The 20,083-nt window shown below is 68.4% G+C and overlaps 4 protein-coding genes across 6 annotated transcripts; 1 reads left to right on the forward strand and 3 right to left on the reverse strand.

The window, feature by feature from the left end:
• Positions 1-467: 467 nt before the first annotated feature.
• SNTB2 (syntrophin beta 2) lies at positions 468-7,647 on the reverse strand. The gene is made up of 7 exons (XM_074839814.1): positions 7,185-7,647; positions 3,720-3,930; positions 3,145-3,361; positions 2,541-2,683; positions 2,183-2,379; positions 1,915-2,096; positions 468-1,721 (listed from the first exon to the last, which is right to left on the reverse strand). Exons 1-7 carry the CDS (start codon positions 7,609-7,611, stop codon positions 1,629-1,631), a joined length of 1,470 nt encoding a protein of 489 aa, XP_074695915.1. The 5' UTR covers positions 7,612-7,647; the 3' UTR covers positions 468-1,628.
• Positions 7,648-8,304: 657 nt separating this feature from the next.
• Positions 8,305-13,365, reverse strand: UTP4 (UTP4 small subunit processome component). Of its 2 annotated transcripts, XM_074839679.1 has the most exons (16): positions 13,144-13,364; positions 12,720-12,911; positions 12,525-12,609; positions 12,318-12,407; positions 11,995-12,203; positions 11,679-11,850; positions 11,500-11,591; positions 11,083-11,179; positions 10,651-10,715; positions 10,398-10,520; positions 10,089-10,248; positions 9,667-9,773; positions 9,395-9,490; positions 9,007-9,192; positions 8,761-8,871; positions 8,305-8,507 (listed from the first exon to the last, which is right to left on the reverse strand). In XM_074839679.1, exons 1-16 carry the CDS (start codon positions 13,300-13,302, stop codon positions 8,391-8,393), a joined length of 2,061 nt encoding a protein of 686 aa, XP_074695780.1. In that variant the 5' UTR covers positions 13,303-13,364; the 3' UTR covers positions 8,305-8,390. The 2 variants fall into 2 exon arrangements, with proteins under 2 accessions (XP_074695780.1, XP_074695781.1); XM_074839680.1 differs by lacking the exon at positions 12,318-12,407 and having other exon boundaries at positions 13,144-13,365.
• Positions 13,366-13,407: 42 nt separating this feature from the next.
• CHTF8 (chromosome transmission fidelity factor 8) lies at positions 13,408-14,866 on the forward strand. Of its 2 annotated transcripts, XM_074839682.1 has the most exons (4): positions 13,408-13,487; positions 13,900-13,932; positions 14,044-14,161; positions 14,250-14,866. In XM_074839682.1, exons 2-4 carry the CDS (start codon positions 13,910-13,912, stop codon positions 14,460-14,462), a joined length of 354 nt encoding a protein of 117 aa, XP_074695783.1. In that variant the 5' UTR covers positions 13,408-13,487; positions 13,900-13,909; the 3' UTR covers positions 14,463-14,866. The 2 variants fall into 2 exon arrangements, with proteins under 2 accessions (XP_074695783.1, XP_074695782.1); XM_074839681.1 differs by lacking the exon at positions 13,408-13,487 and having other exon boundaries at positions 13,787-13,932.
• A 331-nt stretch (positions 14,867-15,197) lies between these two features.
• HAS3 (hyaluronan synthase 3) lies at positions 15,198-18,039 on the reverse strand. The gene is made up of 3 exons (XM_074839502.1): positions 17,395-18,039; positions 16,762-16,863; positions 15,198-16,678 (listed from the first exon to the last, which is right to left on the reverse strand). The coding sequence occupies exons 1-3, from the start codon at positions 18,013-18,015 to the stop codon at positions 15,755-15,757; spliced, it is 1,647 nt and encodes a 548-aa protein (XP_074695603.1). The 5' UTR covers positions 18,016-18,039; the 3' UTR covers positions 15,198-15,754.
• Positions 18,040-20,083: the final 2,044 nt, after the last annotated feature.

The raw sequence follows: 20,083 nt of genomic DNA on the forward strand, positions 1-20,083 counted from the left end.
CCCCACGGGGCACGCGTGGGCACACCCGGACACACGTGTGACTACAGACACCCCGCACGTGTGCACACGCCTACAAGGGCTCAGTGTGTGGGTGCACACACGCCCCCCCTCCCCCCTCCACTTGTATGTGTGTGTGTGTGTGCGCACACCCATGTACACACCCCACACCCTCTATGTGTGCATGTGCACACTCCCCACACACACACACACACACCCCACAAACACCTGTGTGTGTGTGTGTGTACACTCACCCCCATGTACCCCCCCACCCACCTGTATGTGTGCACACACACACCCCCTACGTACATCCCCCAAAACACCTGTGTGTGTGCACGCGCACCCCCTCCCTACACACACACGTGCTGTACTGGGAATTAACTGCCCCCACCAGCAGACACCCCCCCACCCCGTGACACCCACCAGCCTGCCCCGACCCCCCCAGAGTGAGACTCGGAGCCCCCCGAAAAGGCAATATCTGATATAAATAGCGATTTACAAAGAATACAAAAATAGAAGGGGTGTGCGGCGCCCAGGGCTGGGGGGGGGCGGGGGGGGGGGGCGGGACCTGTAGTGCGTGTGTGCAAGCTCCAACCCCGGGCTGCGGGCTGGCACCCCACAGGACCCCCCCCAGCCAGCGCAGCCCCCCCAGAAAGCAGAAAAATGTGCAGAGGAGTTTGGCTGAGGGGTAACGGGGCCTCAGCCGGGAGGGGGAGCCCTTGGGTGGGGGGGTCCTGCTCCTGCCATCCCCGGGGCTCCCCCCAGCACCCCGGGATGTGGGAGTTGCCCCCCCTCCCCGGTGGCGGGGGGGGGGGGGTGTGAGGGAAAGTACAAAAAGCAAAAGTGCATCAATCTACACGTCCTGCCCGTCTTGGGGGGCAGCGCAGCTCGGGGGGGGGGGGGGGGCAGTAGGGGGGGCAGCCCCAGCCCCCCTGCCCGGGGCAGCAGAGACACACCGTTTGTTTTCTGGCTTTGGGAGGGTGGGGGGGGGTCACTGCTGCACCCTGCCCCAGCAGCGGGAAGGGGGGGGGGGCCCTGCTTGCACCCCAGCACGGGCCACAGGGACGAGCACCCCAGGACACCCCCTTTGTACCCATGAGCACCCCGAGTAAGACAAGTGTGCCCTCCCCCCCACCTCGAGCAGGGCAAGGAGAACCCCGTGCTGCAGCAATGGCGGGGGGGCCTCGCACCCCCAACCCCGTCCCACGCAGGGACAACATGACCCACTTTGGGGGGAGCCCCAAGGCAGGGAGGGCGCTGGGTCCCCTCAGACATGGAGGGGGGGCACCGGGGGTCCCCCAGGCGTCAGGGCCGGGCTCGCCCCGCTCCAAGGCACAGGCGGTGAGATCAGCGATGGCTTCAGGCCCAGGGGGATTAAAGCTGGTGTCTGTGCCCCAGCCCCCCCGCTCTTTGGGCTGGGGGGGGCCAGGACCACTGGTGTGGACCAGGAGAGGCTCACAGCCCCCCCCTTCCTGGGGCAGCCGTCCTATGTATCCCTGTTGGCTCTCGGGGTAGCGGGGCCTGACCCCGGCAAGGCACTGGTGGGGCAGGAGGAGTGGGGGGGGGGGGCAGCCCCCTGCTTTCCCTGGCTGGTTTTGGGGAAGGGGGAGGCAGGTGGGGGCCGAGGCCACCTACGCCAGCAGCCCCATGCGGGTGACTTTGGCCGAGAGGAAGGTGTGCAGGACGAAGACGATGGGCTTGGGGCAGGAGTGCAGGTCCAGTGCCTGTAGGGAGGGGGGGAGGAAGATGAAGAAGGGTGTCAGCCCCCCCTCACCGGCACGCCAAACCCCAGGGGGGGCACCGGGGTCTCGCTCCCAGTGGGTGCAGGCAGCCGCCATGCTGCGGGGATGGCGGGAAGTGGGAGAAGAACCCCCACCCCGAACCCCAGGGTGAGCCCGGGGGCTGCCCCCTCCTCACCAGCTCCCCCTCGGGGCCCCCGAAATCCAGGTAGAGGGTCCTGATGCCGTCATCCGCCGACATCTTCAGCCTCTCATAGGGGTAGCGGAAGAGGACGCTGCCGCCTGGCTCCTCGCGGCAGATGGTGAAGCCGCCCTCGTAGTGGATGGAGAGCTGCACCTCCTGCCCGCCCAGCGTGCAGCCTGCGGGCAGCGGCACGGCTCAGCCCCACCCCGGGGAGGGAAAGGGGGAGCCCCCAGGGGTGTCCCCCCACCACCCCAGCACTCACCCACAGACACCTCCTTGATCAGCTCGGCGGCGGCGTGGCAGCCCTGGACGAGGACGCGTGTCCAGGAGGAGAGGTCGCGGTGGGTCTCCACGCGGAAAACGTGCATCTCCACGCCCTGGCGAGAGCCCGTCCGGGTGGCAAAGGTCAGCTCCGAGCCCAGCGCGGGCGAGCGGCGGCCCGAGCCTGAGTGGACCAGCCTGAGGGGGAAATGGATGGAGGGGGGGTCGGGGGGGCGATGGCGTTTCAGGGTCTCCCCTCGCTGCTCTGGCAAGAGGCACAAGCAGAAGAGCTGGATGCAGCCGAGGGGAGCCGGTCCCCGGAGGACACAGGTGGCCAGATCCAGCCCTTGTTGGCCCACCTGGTAGCCACCAGCGGGTAGCTGTGGCACGGGGAGGCCCAGGCATCCCTGGTCCAGGGCATGCCGTCGTAGAGCAGCAGGTCCTTCTCTGTCACCGCCATGAGGACTGGCCGCCACTGCTGCCGCCCCCCGTCCAGCCGTGCCTGCGAGAGACAGGAGGGCACAGTGAGGGGCACCAGGGCTGCGGGCAACCAGGCAACCCCGCTCCCTAGACCCCAAGCCAGCGGCTCCGCATTGCCGGGCTCTCGGCAGCATCCATGTAAAGCTGGGCAAGGTGCTGCTGAGGGCGGGCGAGCTGGAAGCAGCCCCCCTGGGGGACCCCGCTGCTCATCGCAGTGCCCAGGCAGGCTGTGGCTCTTGGGTGGTGAATTCATGGAAAAGCGATGGGATGAGGAGCGTCTCCAGCTGGAAAATCCCAGCGGGAGCAGGAGCTGAGGGCATAGGAAGTGCTGCCTTCACCGGGGCACAGCCGGGGAACGGGAGCGCGGCAGAGCCCGGTGCCCGCGGCAGCAGCATATCTCTCCGGCTGCAACCACAACCCCGCCGGGCAGTGCCTTTTCCCCCCCCAGAACAGCATTTTCAGTGCAGCCCCGGCGGCACATACCTGCTCGGCCAGCCAGGCGATGTGCTTCACCTCCCTGCCGCCGGCCGCCGCGCCGCCGCCGCCGATGCCCAGCGTGGCGTTGAGCTCCGCCAGGACCTGGGGGAGCAGCGCGGTGATGTTGGCGTGCAGGGCCGTGAACCAGGAGTGCGCCGTCGCCGTGTCCTTGCAGCGCAGGATCAGGGTGTTCCTGCTGTCCGGCGAGTGCAGCTCGATCAGCCTGCGAGGGGACGCGGCGCCGGGTGGGACAGGAGCGCTCGGCTGAGCGGGTCCCTGCCCAGCCAACTGGCCGCACTGGTTTGGGGTTCCGGCCGTGCCAGGGACCTGCCAGCAGGCAAAGCCAGGGGGATCTGCAGGACCCCACTTCTGTGGGGACGGGAAGCTGCCAGCCACCCTCGGGGACTGGGGGGGGGGGGGGTCACGGCACATCCCTGGCCCCAGCCAAAACCCCCCCGGACTTTCCTTTCACGGCTCAGAGGGGAAAGCGGGAAGTCCTCAGGGGGGTCTGTGGGAAGGGGGCTCCCCCACACCAACAACCGCCAGGCTGGGGGGGGGCCACGGGCAGCCCCTGCCCTCACCTGTTCTCCAGGTCGGGCATGCTGAGGTTCCTGGCGGCAAAGCACATCTTCAGGGGGATCACTTTGCGATCGCGGGGGCCCTGGTGCTGGGGGGACCCCGAATCCTCGCTGCCGCTCAGGCTGGGCGACTGCGGGGCGGCCCCCTCCCACGGCAGGTCTGACACCAGTGATGGCTTCTTGATGTAGGGGGTCACCTCCCGCATGAACTTCACTGTGGGAGGGAGTGGGGGCGTCAGCTTAGGGCTGGGCAGGGGCCCTGCACCCCTATACCACAGCCCTGAAACCCAAGGGGGTGTCTTGTGTCCACCCCCCACATGCCAGCCAGTCCTCTGGGGCTGCAGGACCCCCCCCTCCAGCAGCACCAGCCCCAGGGAGCTGAACTCACCCCTCCAGCCTTGTACTGCAGGCAGGCAGCAGGCAGAGGACAGGAAAGGGGGTACCCTGCCCTCCCGCCCCGGGGGGGTGTGGCAGACCTGGAAAGGCCTGGGGACGGGGTCATGGCCCGGAGGGTCCCACCCTGCCCCACGACGGAGATGCCCCGAGCTGGAGACAGGCGCTGGCGGCTCATCCCCGTTACGGGCAGCCGGCGCGGGCGTAGGAAGGGGAAGGCGACAGCGCAGCACAATGGGGCCGGGCAGGAGGTCAGGCTGCAGCCCATCCTGAGCCGCCCCGGCCGCCGCACCGCGAGGACGGCACCGGCCAAGTTTCCAGCGCCGCGGGCGCTGACGGCAGGCTGACCCCGCGCTGCCGCTCACGCCTGCCAGCGGCCTGCCTCCGATCCCAGGAGGAGGAGGAGGAGGGTTTGCAGCCAGGACATCCCGCTGCACGCTCCTCTCCAGGCCAGGCAGGAAGGAAGGAGGCACCGGCTGCAATTCCCTCTGGACCGTCCCTCCCCAAACACCACCCAGCCCAGCCAGGCCAACCGGCCCATCGGCGCTTTGCCGGAGCGGGAGGGGATCCCCCCGCCACGGAGGCTGACGCCTGCCTGCAGTGCAGGCAGGGAGATGCCGGCAGGGACGGGGAGCAGGCAGGCCGGCCCCCCGCCCTCCCGCCAGATTTGCTGAGCTGAGCAGCACGGTGGGGACGTGCTGCCACGAGGCGCTTGTCCTTGCTGCGGGCAGCAAACGAGTTAATATTAGCCTCCCGCTGCGCTGATCCCGGGATTACTGCCGTCCCCATGCACGCCTAATCCCGCTGCCTGGCCAGGCAGGGCAGCGCCGCGGGGCCGCTCGGCAGCTGTTTGCCAGATGTGGGCAGCTGCCTCCAGCACTGGCCACAAGCCCGGCACCCTCCAGCCAGCCTGCAGTGCCCGTGCCAACCTTCACCAACCACCGCCTGGAGGGCCAGCCTTGCCAAGAACCCCCGGGGCCAGGAGGGCAAGAGGCCAAGCCGGGTGCTGTCGGAGGAGCGTGGGCTCGGCGGGGCCGTGGCCACCGTGGTGGCTCTCAGTGGTGGCTGGGACCACCGGGGAAGAGCACCCCAGCACCGAGCGGATGCACCAGACCGTGTCTGTCGTGGGGACGGCAGCAGAGCCGGCTCCCTGCTTTCGGGGGGACGCAGCTACAGCACGCGCAGGAGCGTGGAGCCCCTCATACCAGCGGGTGCAAAACTGGCACCTGCAACCACCCCTTCTGCTTCTGGCGAGCTGGCGGCCGGCACACAGCCGTCCCAGCACAGCCGCTGCCGCCCCGCCTACGCGCTCACCGCAAAGGAAACCCGGCCGCCGTCTGCACCCCTCGCCCCACCTGCCGCAGCGAGGCTGCTGCTCCGGCTGCACGGCAACGCCGGGTTAGTGCCAGCCTCGCCGGCGAGCCCCCATGCACCACCCCGACGCCATCGTCCATCCGCAGGGCCGGGGGCACCCTCCTGCCACTGGCACCCGGAGGGGAAACACCAAAGTTTGCACATGGGTCGGGTTTTGCAACCGGCCTTCCCCTTCGCCGGCGCCCGGCCAGCCGATGCGCCCGCCGGCCGGCAGCTCGGCCCACAGCTCCCCTGCCGAGGCGGAAGGGCTCCCTTCCCCCAGCGCGCCGGGTGCCTGCAGGCACCCCAAGAGGAAGGTGCCCAGGGCGGGTCCCTATGGCCAAACCCAGGGGGCTGCCAGCCCCACCAGGGTGCCGGCGTGGGACCAGTGCTCCCATGCTCCACCACCGGCCCGGAGCCCCGGTGAAGCCCTGGCACTTGCCCAGTCTGCCAGAGCGGTGGCACCTCCGGGGGCTGGCAAGGCGGGACGGGGTGGGACGGTGCAGCCAAGGTCTTCCCCAGCCCCGCAGATGCCAGCCAGGGGCCAGACCGTCCCGCCAGGCTGGGGGGCAGCCACAGCCGTCGGACGAGCAGCCCCGCGGCCCTGACGCCGGCGGGAGGGGAAGGGGCGGCTGCTGTGGCGCTCGTGCCCGTGGCGGAAACGGACAAACACACCGCGGGGCCGGAGCTCCTGGGGGACAGGATCAAACAGCCGAGCAGCGCGGGATGGGAGCGAGGGGAAGGACACAGTGGGGGACGGTGAATCCTGTGGGAACTCTTGCCGCTCTGATGGTGGCCCTGGTTTAAACACCAAGCCCAACGCCACAGCTCTGCCTCGGCCCCCACAGCACCCCAACTGCGACCGAGCCACACAGGGCCACCCCGTACATACGTCCACGCCAGAGCCCACCCACCCACCAGGAGCAGGTGGGCAAGCAGGAGCCCTCGTCACCAGGGTCAGCCCAGCGCCTACCAGGCGCCGGAGCCACCGAGCAGCCCCACATGCCACCCTGACCCACGGCACGGGGGGTTTGTGTCCTCAGGGGTGCCCGGGGCGCGGTGCCCCATGGCACGAGCCCCGTGCCGCTGGGCCAGGCGGGTCCTGCCTGAGCTTGTCGGGCTGCCGGGAACAGGTTGGGCAGGAGCCGGTGGCTCGGCCAGGACAGCCCCAAACCAGCTGGGCTGTGGGCACGGAGCCCGCGGGGACACGGGCAGACCCCAAACCCACCCCCCGGGGAGCCACAGCCCTCGCTGGGGACTCGGGGGGCACAAGGAGCCACCCCAGGGGGCAGCTCTGACCCCGAACATGGGGGACAGCCTGTGCTCTGGGGACACTGCAGCTGGGGGACTCCAGGTCTGTCCCAGGAGGGGACACAGCAGCAGAGGTGACCCATCCTTGTCCCCAGCTAGGAGGGGTCCCCATCCCGCCTCAAGCAGGAGCACCCCAGCCTGGGAGGGGACACCCCTGTCCCTATCCCTGTGCCAGGCAGGGGCACGCTGGGACCCAGCACCGGGGTTGGGGGTTTTGGAGGGGATACTCGAGAGGGGTGGGGGAAGTGGGGTCCCACAACCGGAGAAGGGGCCCAAGGAGAGGTCCGGGAGGCCGGTGACAGCGGCAGGGGAGTGTTGTGGGAGCCGGTAATGGGGCAGGGGGGGGGGGAAACCCGGGAGAGGAGGGAGGGAGCACCGGGGGCCGGTACCGGGGTCGGGGCGAGGCGGTACCTTCGAGGATGACCTCTCTCCCGGCTCGCTTCAGCGCTTGGACGGCTTGATCGTGGGTGGCATCCCGGAGATCAACGCCGTTAACGGCGAGGATGGCGTCGCCCAGACGGAGCGCCCCGCTCCGTTCCGCCGCCAGCCCCGGGAAGATACGTGAGATGAGCACCGGCATACGATTCTCCCGACCTCCCTTGATGCTGATACCGAGCCCTCCCGCCTCCGCCTTCACCACCCGCACCCTCCGCACGCAACCGGGCGCCGCCTCCGCGTTGCCGTTAACCACGCCGTTAAGCACCGCCGCTTCGCCGCCTCCCGGTTCCGCCGTCAGGCTCAAGGCTTCGCCGCTCAGCTCCGCCGCGACCCGCACCCAGCGCTCCCGCAGCAGCAGCTCCAGCAGCCCGGTTTTGCAGGCGCGGGTCCACACGGCCATGCCGATGCCGCCGCCGCCGCCGCCGCGGACCGGGGAGAAGGGGCGTGGCCTGGAGGGCAGGGGGCGTGGTCGAGACACCACGCCCCCCCCGCCCGCATGGCGCGCTGCGGTAGGCTCTGCGCGGCGGGGGAGGAGGGGCCTAGACACGCCCCACCCCTCCTGCCGGCGCGACCAATAGCGGACAAGCGCCTCTGCTGGGATTGGAGGGAGGGGCGGGGAAGCCCCGCCCAGCGCGCCCTTTCCCGCCCCGCTCTCCATTTCCCCTCAGTAAAGGGGGAAAGAACATGGGGTGATCCCCCCATCACCCCAAAATCCTGCTCCCTCCAGGCCCAGCCCTGCTGTTGCCCCCCCACCCTCCAGGACTAACAGGGGAGGGCCCAGCACAAACTGGGAACAGGATACTGGTGTTACTGGAAGGGCTGGAGAAGGGCCCGGCTTTGGCAGAGGGACCCCGCTCCACCCCAGTCCCACCAGTACGCAGCTGCCAGCTCCGGTCTGGGGAGCCGGGGCCTCTCCCGAGGTGCGGAGCCGGGGCGCGACGCTGCCCGGCGGCGAGAAGGCAGATGTGGGGTGACACCTTGGCTCCACAGCCCTGGGAGGAGGAGGAGGATGGGCACGGGAGCCCTGAGGTGGCCAGCTCCTGTGACACCAGGGAGCCCCGCAGGGCAAGGACAAGCCCCGAGCCCGCAGCCGTACAGAACAGGAGGTTTTATTCCTCCTACAGCGCCCTGGGAAAGCAGCGCATGGAGTTTCTGCGGCTGGAGCGGCTCGTTCTGCTCTCAGGTGCCGAATTTCTTCTGTTGGATGGGAAGAGGCAGCTGGGTCTTGATGTCCATGATGGGTCGCTCCACCATCACCAGGCAGTTCTCGTCCAACAGATCCGCGAAGAGCAGGGGCTGTGGGGCAGGGAGGGGGCAGGAGGTGGGGGCTGGCCCGGATTGGCCACGCAGAGCTGCCCTGCAGCCAGCTCCGGCTTCGCCGTAACCAGGGGCAGTGCCTGGGGCTGCACGCTGCAGGATAGCGCCCAGGGAAGCGGCTGCATCACGACAGGGACCGAGACCGAGCTCTGCTCTGCCGTCTGCGCACTGGTACGGCACTGGGAGCCACTGGGCACCCCCCCAGCACGCACCCAGCAACACCATCACCCACCTGGAACTTCTTACAGATCTTGAAAGCGTGGAGCTGCCGCTTCCTGGCCGTCTCCGGGAGCTGCTTCAGGGTGCCCTGGTTCATCAGGAGGGCACTGTTGTCTGGCAGAGGCTGCGATGAGAGCGCACGGCACACATCAGCGCTGCCCGGACCCCCACACTCCCCTCCCTCCGCTCCCGGCGTGGCCACACAGGGGAGATGCCCTGGGCACAAACCCAGCCCTCCCGCCCCAGCCCACGGGCTCACCAGGGACTTGTCGAGGACGCAGAACATGTAGATGTCGTGGAGCAGGATGTGTGAGGGGTTCTTGGGGTTGAAGGTGATGTGGGTGATGGGTGAATCCCTCTCCAGCCAGACCCGGTGCAACCCGCAGCTCTGCACCGTGCGGCTCCAGGCCGTGTACTGCTTCTCGGGGATGCTGAACTCAAACAGCTGGAGAGACAGGGCGGCTTGTGAGGTTTGGTTTGCCCTGGTATCACCCCCACGCCGGCACACGGGCAGCTCTAGCCAGGCCACGAGCTCCTGCTAGGACCGGGGAAGGCCAGCTGGCTTCCCTGTGTGGTCAGAAGCCCCGAGGCCAGGGAGAGAGTCGCCGGGCCAAGGCCATGAGGTCTACAACCAGGAAAGCTCCTACCTGCTGGTCGGAGTAGGCGATAACGAGGTTGTTGGTGACAGGGTGGATGGCCAGGGCCGTCACTGCACAGCTGTAGGTGGGCACCGAGCAGTGGTGCTGCAAGGTGGGAGGACAGAACGCTGACAGGAGCAACAGGGGCCACCTCCAACCCCCCCATTCCCACACACCCACTTCCGGCCCTGCTCTGGGGATGCTTTTGGGGAGGGGACCACCGTCACCCACCCAGCCCGGGCAGGAGGGCAGCGGGGATCACTTCTGTGATCTGCTCCTACCTTGAAGCATTTCAGGTTGTAGATGTGGATGGCCCAGTCCCCACTGACAGCAGCCACCCAGTGCCCGTCTGCACTCGACGCCAGCAGGTAAACGGCCTCGGGGGACCCTGTGGAAACATCCCCACCCACTGTAACGGGTGCTTGGGCCTGCAAGGAGCCTCAGACCCACTCCCTAGGGGATATCCAGACCCTCATCCCCCCACCCCAACCCGGGCACCCCATTCCCCTATGTGTGTCAGGCCACAAGAGCGGCACAAACACAGGACAGAGGCTGCTGGGGAGGAGGGGGGAAGGACCCACACTCCCCAGGGCAGGAAAGGGGGTACACGCTCAGCCCCGCACACCCCTCTGCACCCACAGCAGGAAGGGGACGTGCAGCCCAGGGACCCCCAGCACCTCCCCAGCTCCCCACCAGCCCGAACCTGAGGGCGGCCGTAACGTGTGTTGGTGTTTGCAGCCCCCCGGCTCCAGCAGCTGGAGGACGTGGACAGAGCCTCGAGCAGAGGCAACGAAGAGGCTGCTGGAATCAGAGGAGAACTGGAGCTGGTAGGCTGGGAGCAGCAGCTTGGGCATTTTGGGGACCTTGAAGCAGGGAGAAACCAGCGCTGGCAGTCACCTCCCGCTGCCACCCTCACTCCCGGCGAGCCACAGTGGCCATGGCACCCCCCTGGGACACCACAGCCACCCATCCCCCCGTCCCCGGCAGCGGGGCGGCCCGTCGCCCTCCTCACCTTCTTAATGCTGACGCCGTTGCCCTCGTATTGCACGCGGTAGAGGTGGAAGCGGGAGGCCGTGGAATAAGCGACCCAGCTGCCACAGGGCGAGACGCAGCTGCAGTAAATGTGCTCCGGACCCTGGGAACGCAAAGGGGCTGAGCGGGGCCCGTGAGATTCCCCCGGCAGCCCAGCACACACGGCTCAGCTCTCTGAGGGAGAGCGCAGGGGCACGTGCCAGGGCGGGCGCCCGGCCCCAGCTCAGCCCTACCTTGCTCTTGAGCTGCACAAGGTGCTCGGGCATGCGGCACAAGGGAAGGACCTCGCCGTCCTTTCCTGGGATGACAAAAAAAAAAAACACGCGGCACATCACTGACTGTTGAGAAAACCGCACCGGAGCTGTCAAGCACCACCTGAGGGAGACGCCAGACCCTTCCCCAAGGGTTCACCCGAGGCTGAACTCCCCAGGGCCCGGCCCAGCTCCGCTGGAAGCGCGAGCACAGCCTCACACCGACTGCGCAGCCCAGGGGCTGGGAAAGGCAGCCCTGCCCGCGGCCATCACACCAGCGCAGGGCTGTGGGGAGGAAGAAGCTCAGACTAAACCACCCCCGCTGCTGCCCAAGCAGCAGGACAGTTCATGACTGAAATCCTGCAGGCAGCGCGGGCTCTGCCACAGGGCTCGCACTGGGGCTTTGCGACTCACCGGTCTCATCGGTAGAGCCGAGTCTCCAGAGCTCCAGGTGCTGGGAGAACTGGAAAAGGAGCAGCCGGGCCTTCCTGGCACAGGAGACGAGGCGTCGCTGCGTGCAGGAATGGGCAGACTGTCATGAACCCACACAGCAGAAAGGGCTGGGCCAAAGCCGAGATGCCCCGGGGTGCTGGAGACTCCAGGGCGGGGGAGAGGAAGGACTGGGTCCGATGGGAACAGGGAGATGGAGACCCAGCAGGACCAGCAAGACAAGCTTGCCAACTCCTACCCCCTCACCCGTGCGATGGCAGGAGCCTCCAGACGCGCCAGGGCCAGGGAGGGGACCCAGCGGGCCAGCCTTCTCCCGCAGGAAGAGCCAGCCCTGCCAGCCTGCCTCGCCAGGCACAAGACCCTGCTCCGAGGGGCACTCACGTGGGGGAAGGTGAATTTGCGGAGCGCTGCGTCGTAGCCCTTCTTCTGCATCTTCTCCATCAATGGGCGGATCACCAGCTGGGCGTCCAGGCCTGGAAGCCAAGCAGAAATCAGCCAAATCGGTACCGGGCGCGGGGGGCAGAGACCCAAGCCCTCCTCGTGAAGGCGCCCAGTCCTACCCCCCGAGATGAGCGCCGTCGAGCTGTGCGCCACAGCTCGCACGTCGTGGGTGTGATGCTGGAAGGGCTTCGTCCGCACCCAGCGCTTCTCCAGGCTGCCTGCCTTCACTGGCAGCAGCTGGAACTGGTAGGTGGCCCCGGTTGAGGTGCCCACGATGATGCTGTCCTCCTCCTGGCGAGAGAAATGGGGATGGGGTTTGTGGGAGCAGAGCAGGGAGAATGAGAGGGCAGCGCCGGGAGGCAGGCAGGGACCGGCTGCCTCGCCCCTGAGTGCCTCCAGCCCAGCCCTGAGGGGACACGGTGGGGTCTCCCCTACCTCCGACACGGCCAGCGAGAGGACAGCCGAGGTGCTGACGGTGTGGGACTCCACCAGCGTCCCTCTCTCCCGGTCCCAGAACTGCACCCTCCCAAAGGAGTCCGAGGTGACGATGGTGCCACTGGAGAGGAAGGCGATGCTCCACACGACGCACTCGCGCTTCACCTTCTGCACGTGGTAGTTCACCATGATCCTCTGCACCGTTTGGCCTGAGACAGGGGAAGGATGGTTGGGATCCCCTGCTCAAAGCATGGGATGTGCCAGCGCTGAGGGTCCCTGGGGCGCAGAACAGGGCCGGGGTCACCCCTCGGAGCGTGAGTTACCTGAACAGACGTCGAACACGCGAAGGACGTCGATGGAGCCGGCCGCTATGTGAGTGTCTGACGGGTGCCAGGAGAGGCACAGGATGCGGCCTGCGGGGAAGGAAGCTCCTGACCTGACCCCGGGGACTCACAGACCCTCGGTCACTGGGACAGACGGGAGGGACGGAAGGACGATGCCGCCGCAGCACCAAGCCCTCCTGGACTCACCTTTCCGCCTGTCCAGATTCCGCTCAAATTCGATCCCCCCAGGCACGACTTGGAAGAGTTTAACCGAGCCATCCTCGCAGCCGATCTGCCGGAGGGTTGGGGTCAGCCCCGGTGGGACGGACGGACCCTCTCCCTCCACCACCCCTGCTCCGGGGATGGCAGAACCATCCCGGTCCCCGTCCCGGTCGCACTCACCGCCAGCTGGGTGCCGTTGCTGTTGGCCGCCATGCTCCAGATGGGCCCCCCACACCCATCGACGGAGCGGGCTGCGCACAGCCGCGCCAGGTCGTACTCGGTGACCTCCCCGTTGAGGCCGGCCCCGAAGAGCCGGTCCCCCGCCGCCCAGCACAGAGCCTCCACCGACCGGGAGTCATGCCCAGGGATGACCTGGGGAGGGATGCCCGTTACCCCGCTGCACGGCCTGGTACGGCTCCGTACGGCCCGGTAGAGCTCGGTACGACCCGGTACAGCCTGGCCGAGCTTGGTACGGCTCCGTACAGCCCGACAGAGCTCGGTACGGCTCGGTATAGCCCGGTACAGTCCGACAGAGCCCGGCCCGGTCCGGTCCGGCCCAGACCAGCCTGGTACGGCTCGGCAAGGCCCGGCCCGGTCCCCTCACCTTCTCCTGGAAGTAGTTGACGGCGAAGTTATAGACCTCGACGGCGCCGTCGGTGCGGGCCAGGGCCAGGCGGGTGCCGCGGGGCTGGCAGGCCAGGCAGCGCACGCCGGCCGGCACCAGGCCGAAGAACCGCACCCGGTGCACCTCAAACTCCCCCATCCCGCACCGGGCCGGGCCCCGCCGCCGCTCCGCCCCGCGCGACCCCCACGTGCGCGCGGCGCGCACCGGAACCGGAAGTGGCTCCGTAACCCGACGGGAGGGGCGGGCGCGTCACCGGAAGCGGAAGTCGGAGCGCGGCGGGAGATTCGGGAGCTGCCGGGAGGAGGCTCCGGCCTAGGACGGGGGTGCAGGAGCGGGGCGGGGAGGGGGTGCGGGTGGGGAGTGGGAGACGGGAGGGGCCCAGCCCACCGAGCGGCCCGGCCCCGGCGGCCCCCGCCCCGCACCGCCGGAGGCCGCTGGAGGGCACCAGCGCCCCGCGCAACGGCGGCGGGGGGGGGGGAGCTGGAGGGTTTGGAGGGGGGAGTCTGGAGGTCTGTGGGGCTCGGAGGGGAGAGTCTGAAGGTCTGTGGGGCCCGGGGGAGCTGCAGGACCTGGAATGGGGGGTCTGGGGGTCTGTGGAGCCTGGAGAGGGAAGTCTGGGGTGCCCGGGAGGAGCTGGAGGGGGGAGTCTGGGGGTCTGTGGGGCCCGGGGGAGCTGCAGAGCCTGGAGGGGCCCCGGCCCCCTGCGCTGACCATGTCTCTGCCGGTGCGTTGCAGGGCCCGGAGCATGGTGCAGATCGTCATCTCCAGGTGAGGCCACGGCAGACGACACGGCCCCGGGGGGGCCGGATCCTGCCCCCAGCAGCATCCCCCGGGCAGGCTTGGAGAGCCACTGGGTGAAGCCGCCTCTCTCACCTGCAGTGGTGGGGCCGGAGGCCTGGCACAGTGGGTGCTGCTGGAGCTGCAGGGCGAGGTTGAACCCCGGCAGAGCGGCGGGCTGGAGGGGAGCCTCCTGGGAGACCTGCACTACACCCGGGAGGTGAGGCAGCCCCCTGCCACGTTACCAGGGCACAACCCCAGCAGCCGGGGCCCTGCCCACCCTCACCCTCCACCTTGGCTCTCTCCAGGGGGTCCCCGTACTCATCGTGGGCCACCACATCCTCTACGGGAGGGTGGTGCAGCTGGAGAAGCCCTTTGCCGTCCTGGTGAAGCGGGGAGGCAGCGAGGCGGAGCCTGCAGAGCCGCACGCCCACTATGCTGTCACCGCTCTCATCAAAACCAAGCTGCTCTTCAAAACCCGCCCCAAGCCCATCATCACCAACGTGCCCAAGAAGGTCTGAGGGCTCAAGCTGGTGGCCAGGAGCTCCACTCTGCTGCTGGCGAGATCCAGGGCTGGCCCCAGCCTCATCCATGTCCCATACAGAGGATTCCCAGGACCACCTCAGGGTGCTGGGTCCTGTGTCTGGGCACCCACAGCCCTTCCTGGGTCACTTGTCCCCCACAGTGACTTTAATTTCTGAGAGCTGCTGAGCTCTGGGGCACAAACATGGCTGCTGACCCAGGCGAGATGGGTCCTGGTGGGCAGGAACCTCCTCCGAGCCCAGGCAGGGCTGTCCTCCCCACACACCATCCTTTTCTCTGTGCAAGTCTTTTATTTTGACAAATCCATCGGGATATAAAAACAGACTTTTCCAAAATATGAAAAAAAACCCGCAGGTTAAAAAATAAATAGATTTACAAACAATTAGCAATAAGTGTGAATACCAAAGAGCTACAAAAGTCTCCTAAAAAACCTCATATTAAATTAAACGAAACAATCTAAAAGCTCGATCGTAGAAAGGTTTTTAAGCCCTGAAAAAAAGAGGGCCCAGGGGAGACAACCGGGTGAATTCCCCAGGGGAGGGGAAAGGTTGGGAACCGGCTCTTCCCCACCCTCCTCTGTGTGCCCCAGCCCAAAACCCAGCGTCTCCCCGCTGTCTAGACAGAGGCCAGGTTGGTACGACGGGGACAGGGCTTGGTCGCAGTGTCACCGCCAAGCCCCGGTTTCCTCAATTTCTGCATGCCAGGGTCAAGGCTCTTTGGCAAAGCTGAAGGGAGGTGCTGCCCTCCCGGGGCAGCCGGACCCCCTGAAAGGGGCTGGAGGGAGCTGTGGGGGCTCCCCGTGGGTACGTGCCTGCACATACATCCGCCAGCGGTGCCAGAGACGGTGCCGCGTGGGGCCGTTTTGCCATAGCACCGTGGAGGTGGGGGGGACCATGAAGTCCCCGTAGAAAGCACCGAAGGGTGGAGGGCCCAGCCACGGCGGCGGGGTGGGGGGAGCGTGGCCAGCAGCGCTCCACACAGCATGCGGGGGCGGGGGGAACATGCTGCTGGCACCCCCGCAGCACCGAGGCTGTGCCCAGCCTGGTGACAGGCAGCCCTGGAGCAGCCTCTCCCCGACCAGCAGCCTGTTTTGTAGAGAAACCTGAAAATAATTAGAAAAAACAAAACAACAACCAAAACAACAACAACAACAAAAAAAAGCAAGACTTGATCAGAAACGCGGCGGCGGGCGCGCTCAGCGCTGCCCAGCACTGGCTGCGGGCAAGGAGGGGACCGGCAGCGGTCACCTCGGCACGCGCGGCCACACCGTCTAGACCTCGGCGAAGGCCAGCCGGCACTGCTCCTGCCGCTTGCCGCAGCGGCGGGCCACGATGGCCAGGTAGAGGGTGAGCAGGGCCACCCAGTAGCAGGCGTAGAGGATGGCGCCCGAGATGAGGAAGGCCACCTCGGTCTCGCTGAAGAGGTCCTGGCTGTAGGCGGTGTAGGCCAGCCCGCCCAGCAGCACCGCCACCCACACTGACACCGGCAGCAGCCCCACGAAGTTCACCACGACGGTCCGGCGCCCCGACGTGCCCCAGCCCGACTTGTTGATGGTGGCGATGGCGAACATCTTGGCAGGCAGCAGGCTGGACATGTAGAGGAGGGCGTAGAGCGACATGAAGATCATCTCGGCGTTGCCGCGCAGGAAGCAGGCGTAGGTGGCCTTGATGATGCCCACCAGCTGCACCGTCAGCAGGAAGAGGAGGATGTTCCAGATGCGGCCGCGGTAGAAGAGCTGGATGACAGTAGCGATGAGGAAGAAGGGGAAGAAGCCGGTCACCACCGACTCGTAGGTCATCCAGAGGTGATGCTTGTGGAACCACAGGGCATTGTAGAGCCACTCGCGGAAGTAGGACTTGCTCCAGCGGGTCTGCTGGTTGAGCCAGCGCAGGTAGCGGGTGGGCGTCTCCGTCAGGCACTTGGAGCGAGCCGTGTACTTGGTCTGGTAGCCCAAGCTGAGCACGCGGTTGGTGAGGTGCCGGTCGTCCCCGAAGCTGCATTTGCTGCCCAGGAAGGTCTGGTGGTACCAGTCCTCGAGGAACTGCTGCAGCAGAGCGTTGCGGTACATGCCCAGGGGCCCGCTGATGCACTGCACGCACCCGAAGTAGGACTGGCAGGCACGCTCCACGTTGAAGGCCATCCAGTACCGCACGCTGCTCAGGAAGGAGATCCACGAGTCGTACTTGTTCAGGATCTGGGGAGGGGGACGGATGTGAGCCCCTGCACCGCTGAAAACCCCTCCCCACCCCGGGGTGCCCTCCCTCAAGGCCGGGCTACCTGGACGTCGCCGCCGACGCCGCCAACGCGGGGGTCGGCCTCCAGGATGCGGAGCATCTCGGCGGTGCAGGCGGGGTCCAGCACCGTGTCTGAGTCACACACCTGGGGGGCAGAGGGAACTGTCGAGCCCCGCTCCCCGCCGCCCACGCGCGCCCCGGCAGACGGCCCAACCCGCAGCCGGGCAAGCCCGAGCCGCGGCCGGCGAGACGAGGCAGAGCTCCGGAGACCGGCAGGCGGTGGCAGGGAGCGGAGCGTCCCGCGGTGCCCGGCCATCGCTGCCCCAAGGCCACCCAGCCCTGCCACGCGCACCACGGTGGGACCTGCCCCAGCCACTACCCCTCACCCACGTGTTTTGGGGGTGGGGGGCCTGGCACCCGCGGGGTGACACGAACCGGGGGCAGGGGATGCGAAACCCTCACAGGCAGCAGCGCTCGACCCCTCGGGCCGCCCTGGTGGCTCTTCATCCCCAACCCCAGTGGCTTGAAGCCGGAGCGTGGGCCTGGATCCAGCACCGGGTGCTGCTGCTCCTGCTCCGCCCGCAGCCCCTCTGCCCGGCCACGCAGGCAGGGCACTCGCTGCCCGCATCCTGCCTTCCCCCCGCCCTGCAACCGCTCACCCGGCCCATGCATCCACCTGGATGTAGTCCACGGAGTCTCCGAGCGCCCGGAAGGCCGTGTACATCACCTCCCGCTTCCCGCCCCACTTCTGGAGGATGCAGGAGTAGGTGCTGCCGCGCACCAGCGCCTGGACGCGGGCCAGCCCTTCCCGCAGCCCGGCCTCCGTCTCCCCCTCGCCCTGCGCGTGGAAGTTGCTCCTCCAGACGTAGCTGCCTGAGCGCTCGGAGCCCATCACGTCGTGGAAGATGTCCAGCATGTACGTGTCGTCAGGGCCGTTCCCGTCCACCACCATCACCACTTTGAGGTCGGGGAAGGCGATGCGCTTGACAGAACGCAGGCACTTCTTCAGGTAGTCGGGATCCTCCTGGTAAGCGGCGATGCAGAGGGCTACCGAGCGCCCCAGCCGCACCGGCCGCCCCTCGCCCCGCATGCGCCGGTGCTCCAGGAAGGCGAAGAGGCTCTGGATGAAGAGGTGCAGCCCCAGAATGGCCCCGTAGAGCCCGAAGGAGAGGTAGTGCTTCTCCGTATGGATGAACTGGTAGCCTGTGACGTAGGCGGCGAGGATGCCCCCCAGCACCGCCAAGGCAAAGAGGCTGGTCCCGACGACGCGCAGGGCCGTGGAGAGGCTCACTGGCATCTGGGGAGCAGGGACACACACACACACCGGGCAGCGTCAGGGCAGGGCCGAGAGCTCCCCACGGCCACCCTGCCCCTCGACGGTCACCGCTTTGGGGGTGAGACCTCCCCAGTGCCTCTGTGGGGCGAGGTGGGGGGGGCCAAGCATCCCACTGCACGTGGTGTCAGCACCCCCGAGCGGGGACGCGGGCGAGGGCCAGGCTGGAGGACAAGGAAGGGCACAGGGACATGGGGGACCCGACCCCGGGGTGTTCCCAGGGCACGGCCACCCAGAGCCCCCCCCCCGCCACAGCGGGACCCCTGGCAGTAGGAGCGGCAGCACCCGGCCCCCCACGCCGCTGCGGGATGGGGACCCGGGGACCGGCGGTGCAGGCAGCAGGGGCAGGCAGCGGCAGGGACTGCAGAGCCGCACAGCGGGGTACGGCCGTGGGGAGGGGGGTGCGGGCAGGGCAGGGCAATGCAAGCGCGGGGGTGCAGGCAGGGAGGCACGGGCAGGTGAGGGGGTGCAGGCAGGTGAGGGGGGTTGCACGAACACGTGGGGGGGTGCAGGCAGGGGATGCAGGCAGGGCGCAGAGCCAGCTCCAGGGACCCCCGCGCCACCCGCAGCTCCCCCCGGACAGCCCCCACCCCTTCCCCAGTCCCCGGTGCAGCCGGTACCGGCTCCGCGCTGACGGTGGGGCCGCGGCCGGTCTCATAGCGCCGCGGGGGCGGGGGCGCCCCGAACCAGCACCGGCACTGGCGGGGCCGGGAGGGAGAAGGAGGGACCGGGACCGGGACTCACCGTGGTGGTACCGGTGCCGCCGCTCGCCCCGGCCGCCGCCGCCGCCGCTGTGAGCCCGGCCCGGCCCGCGCGGCCCCTTTATACCGCGGCGGGGCCGGCACCGCCCGCAGCCCGCGGGGGCCCCGCCCGGCACCGGCACCGGCACCGCCGGCACCACCCCCGGCACCGGCACCGGCGCCGGCACCGCCCGCAGCCCGCGGGGACCCGCCCGGCACCGGCAGCACCTGGCATCGGCCCCAGCCCCGCACTGCGGGAGCGATGACCGGCACCGGCAGCACCGGGGACTGGCGCTGCACCGGCATCACCCGGCACCGGCATCACCGGGCACCGGTGTCACTCGGTGCGGCAGTGGGTGCCACGACACCGGCACCACACCAGGGACCGGCCACAGCTCATCATCCGGAGCAGCATTGGGCCACCTCAGGGTCCCCCCGTGCCCCCCCCCTCGGGGTCACCCCGTCCCCCCACCCCATTCGTAGGAGCCCCTCTTGTGATGCCCACGTGTAACCTATGTGTCCCCTCCCCGTGCCACCGTGTCCCCCCCCCATGGCTACAAGCCCCCTGGGGACACCTGGGGCCTGCCCCACCGTGTCACCCTGTCCCCATGGCAGGGCTAGGGCCATCCCGGGAACAGCAACCCCATGCTGGTCACACACAACGTCCCTGCACCGGGCTGATGGCAGGGGACAACCAGCCCCGGGAGGGACCACGCTGAGTCCAGAGGAGCTACAGCCTCGACTGTGGGCTTAAATCCAACACTTTTGGGTTCCTCGCCCTCATACAGGCCATCGTGTCCCACTGGGCTGGGAGCCGGCTGCGAGGTGATGCCAGGATGAGGCCTGGACCCTCCCAGCCCCGGGAGATGGGGAAGGGGATCCCCCGGTGGGAGCACCCTTGACTGAAACCCACCAGCTGGAAACTCCCCACCGTAGGTGCCGGAGCAGCGCCCGGAGCAGGTGTTGAGGAACCGGTGAGCCCGCGGGCAGCGGGGACAGGGCTGGGACACCCCGGGACCCTTGGCACCACTGGCGGGGCTCCCACGTGGCCCGGCTGAGCGCAGCAGCACCGGGGTGTGGAGGTGCAAACCGCGGCACAGCAGGGTCAGACCCGGCGTGGTTGTGCCGGTGCCACAGCTGCGGCGCTGCCGGGCACAGGCGGCGTCCCCACGGCTTCAGGTGCCTGTCTGCAGGAAGCATGGAGGGGGACAGGGGACAGGGCCAACATGTCCCCACCCTGCAGCCCTCCCCACGGCCCTCAGGGCTGCCCCATGGCCCCTTACCTTTCGGTG

The sequence above is a fragment of the Strix aluco genome, chromosome 14 (genome assembly GCF_031877795.1).
Source record: "Strix aluco isolate bStrAlu1 chromosome 14, bStrAlu1.hap1, whole genome shotgun sequence".
NCBI lineage: Eukaryota > Metazoa > Chordata > Aves > Strigiformes > Strigidae > Strix > Strix aluco.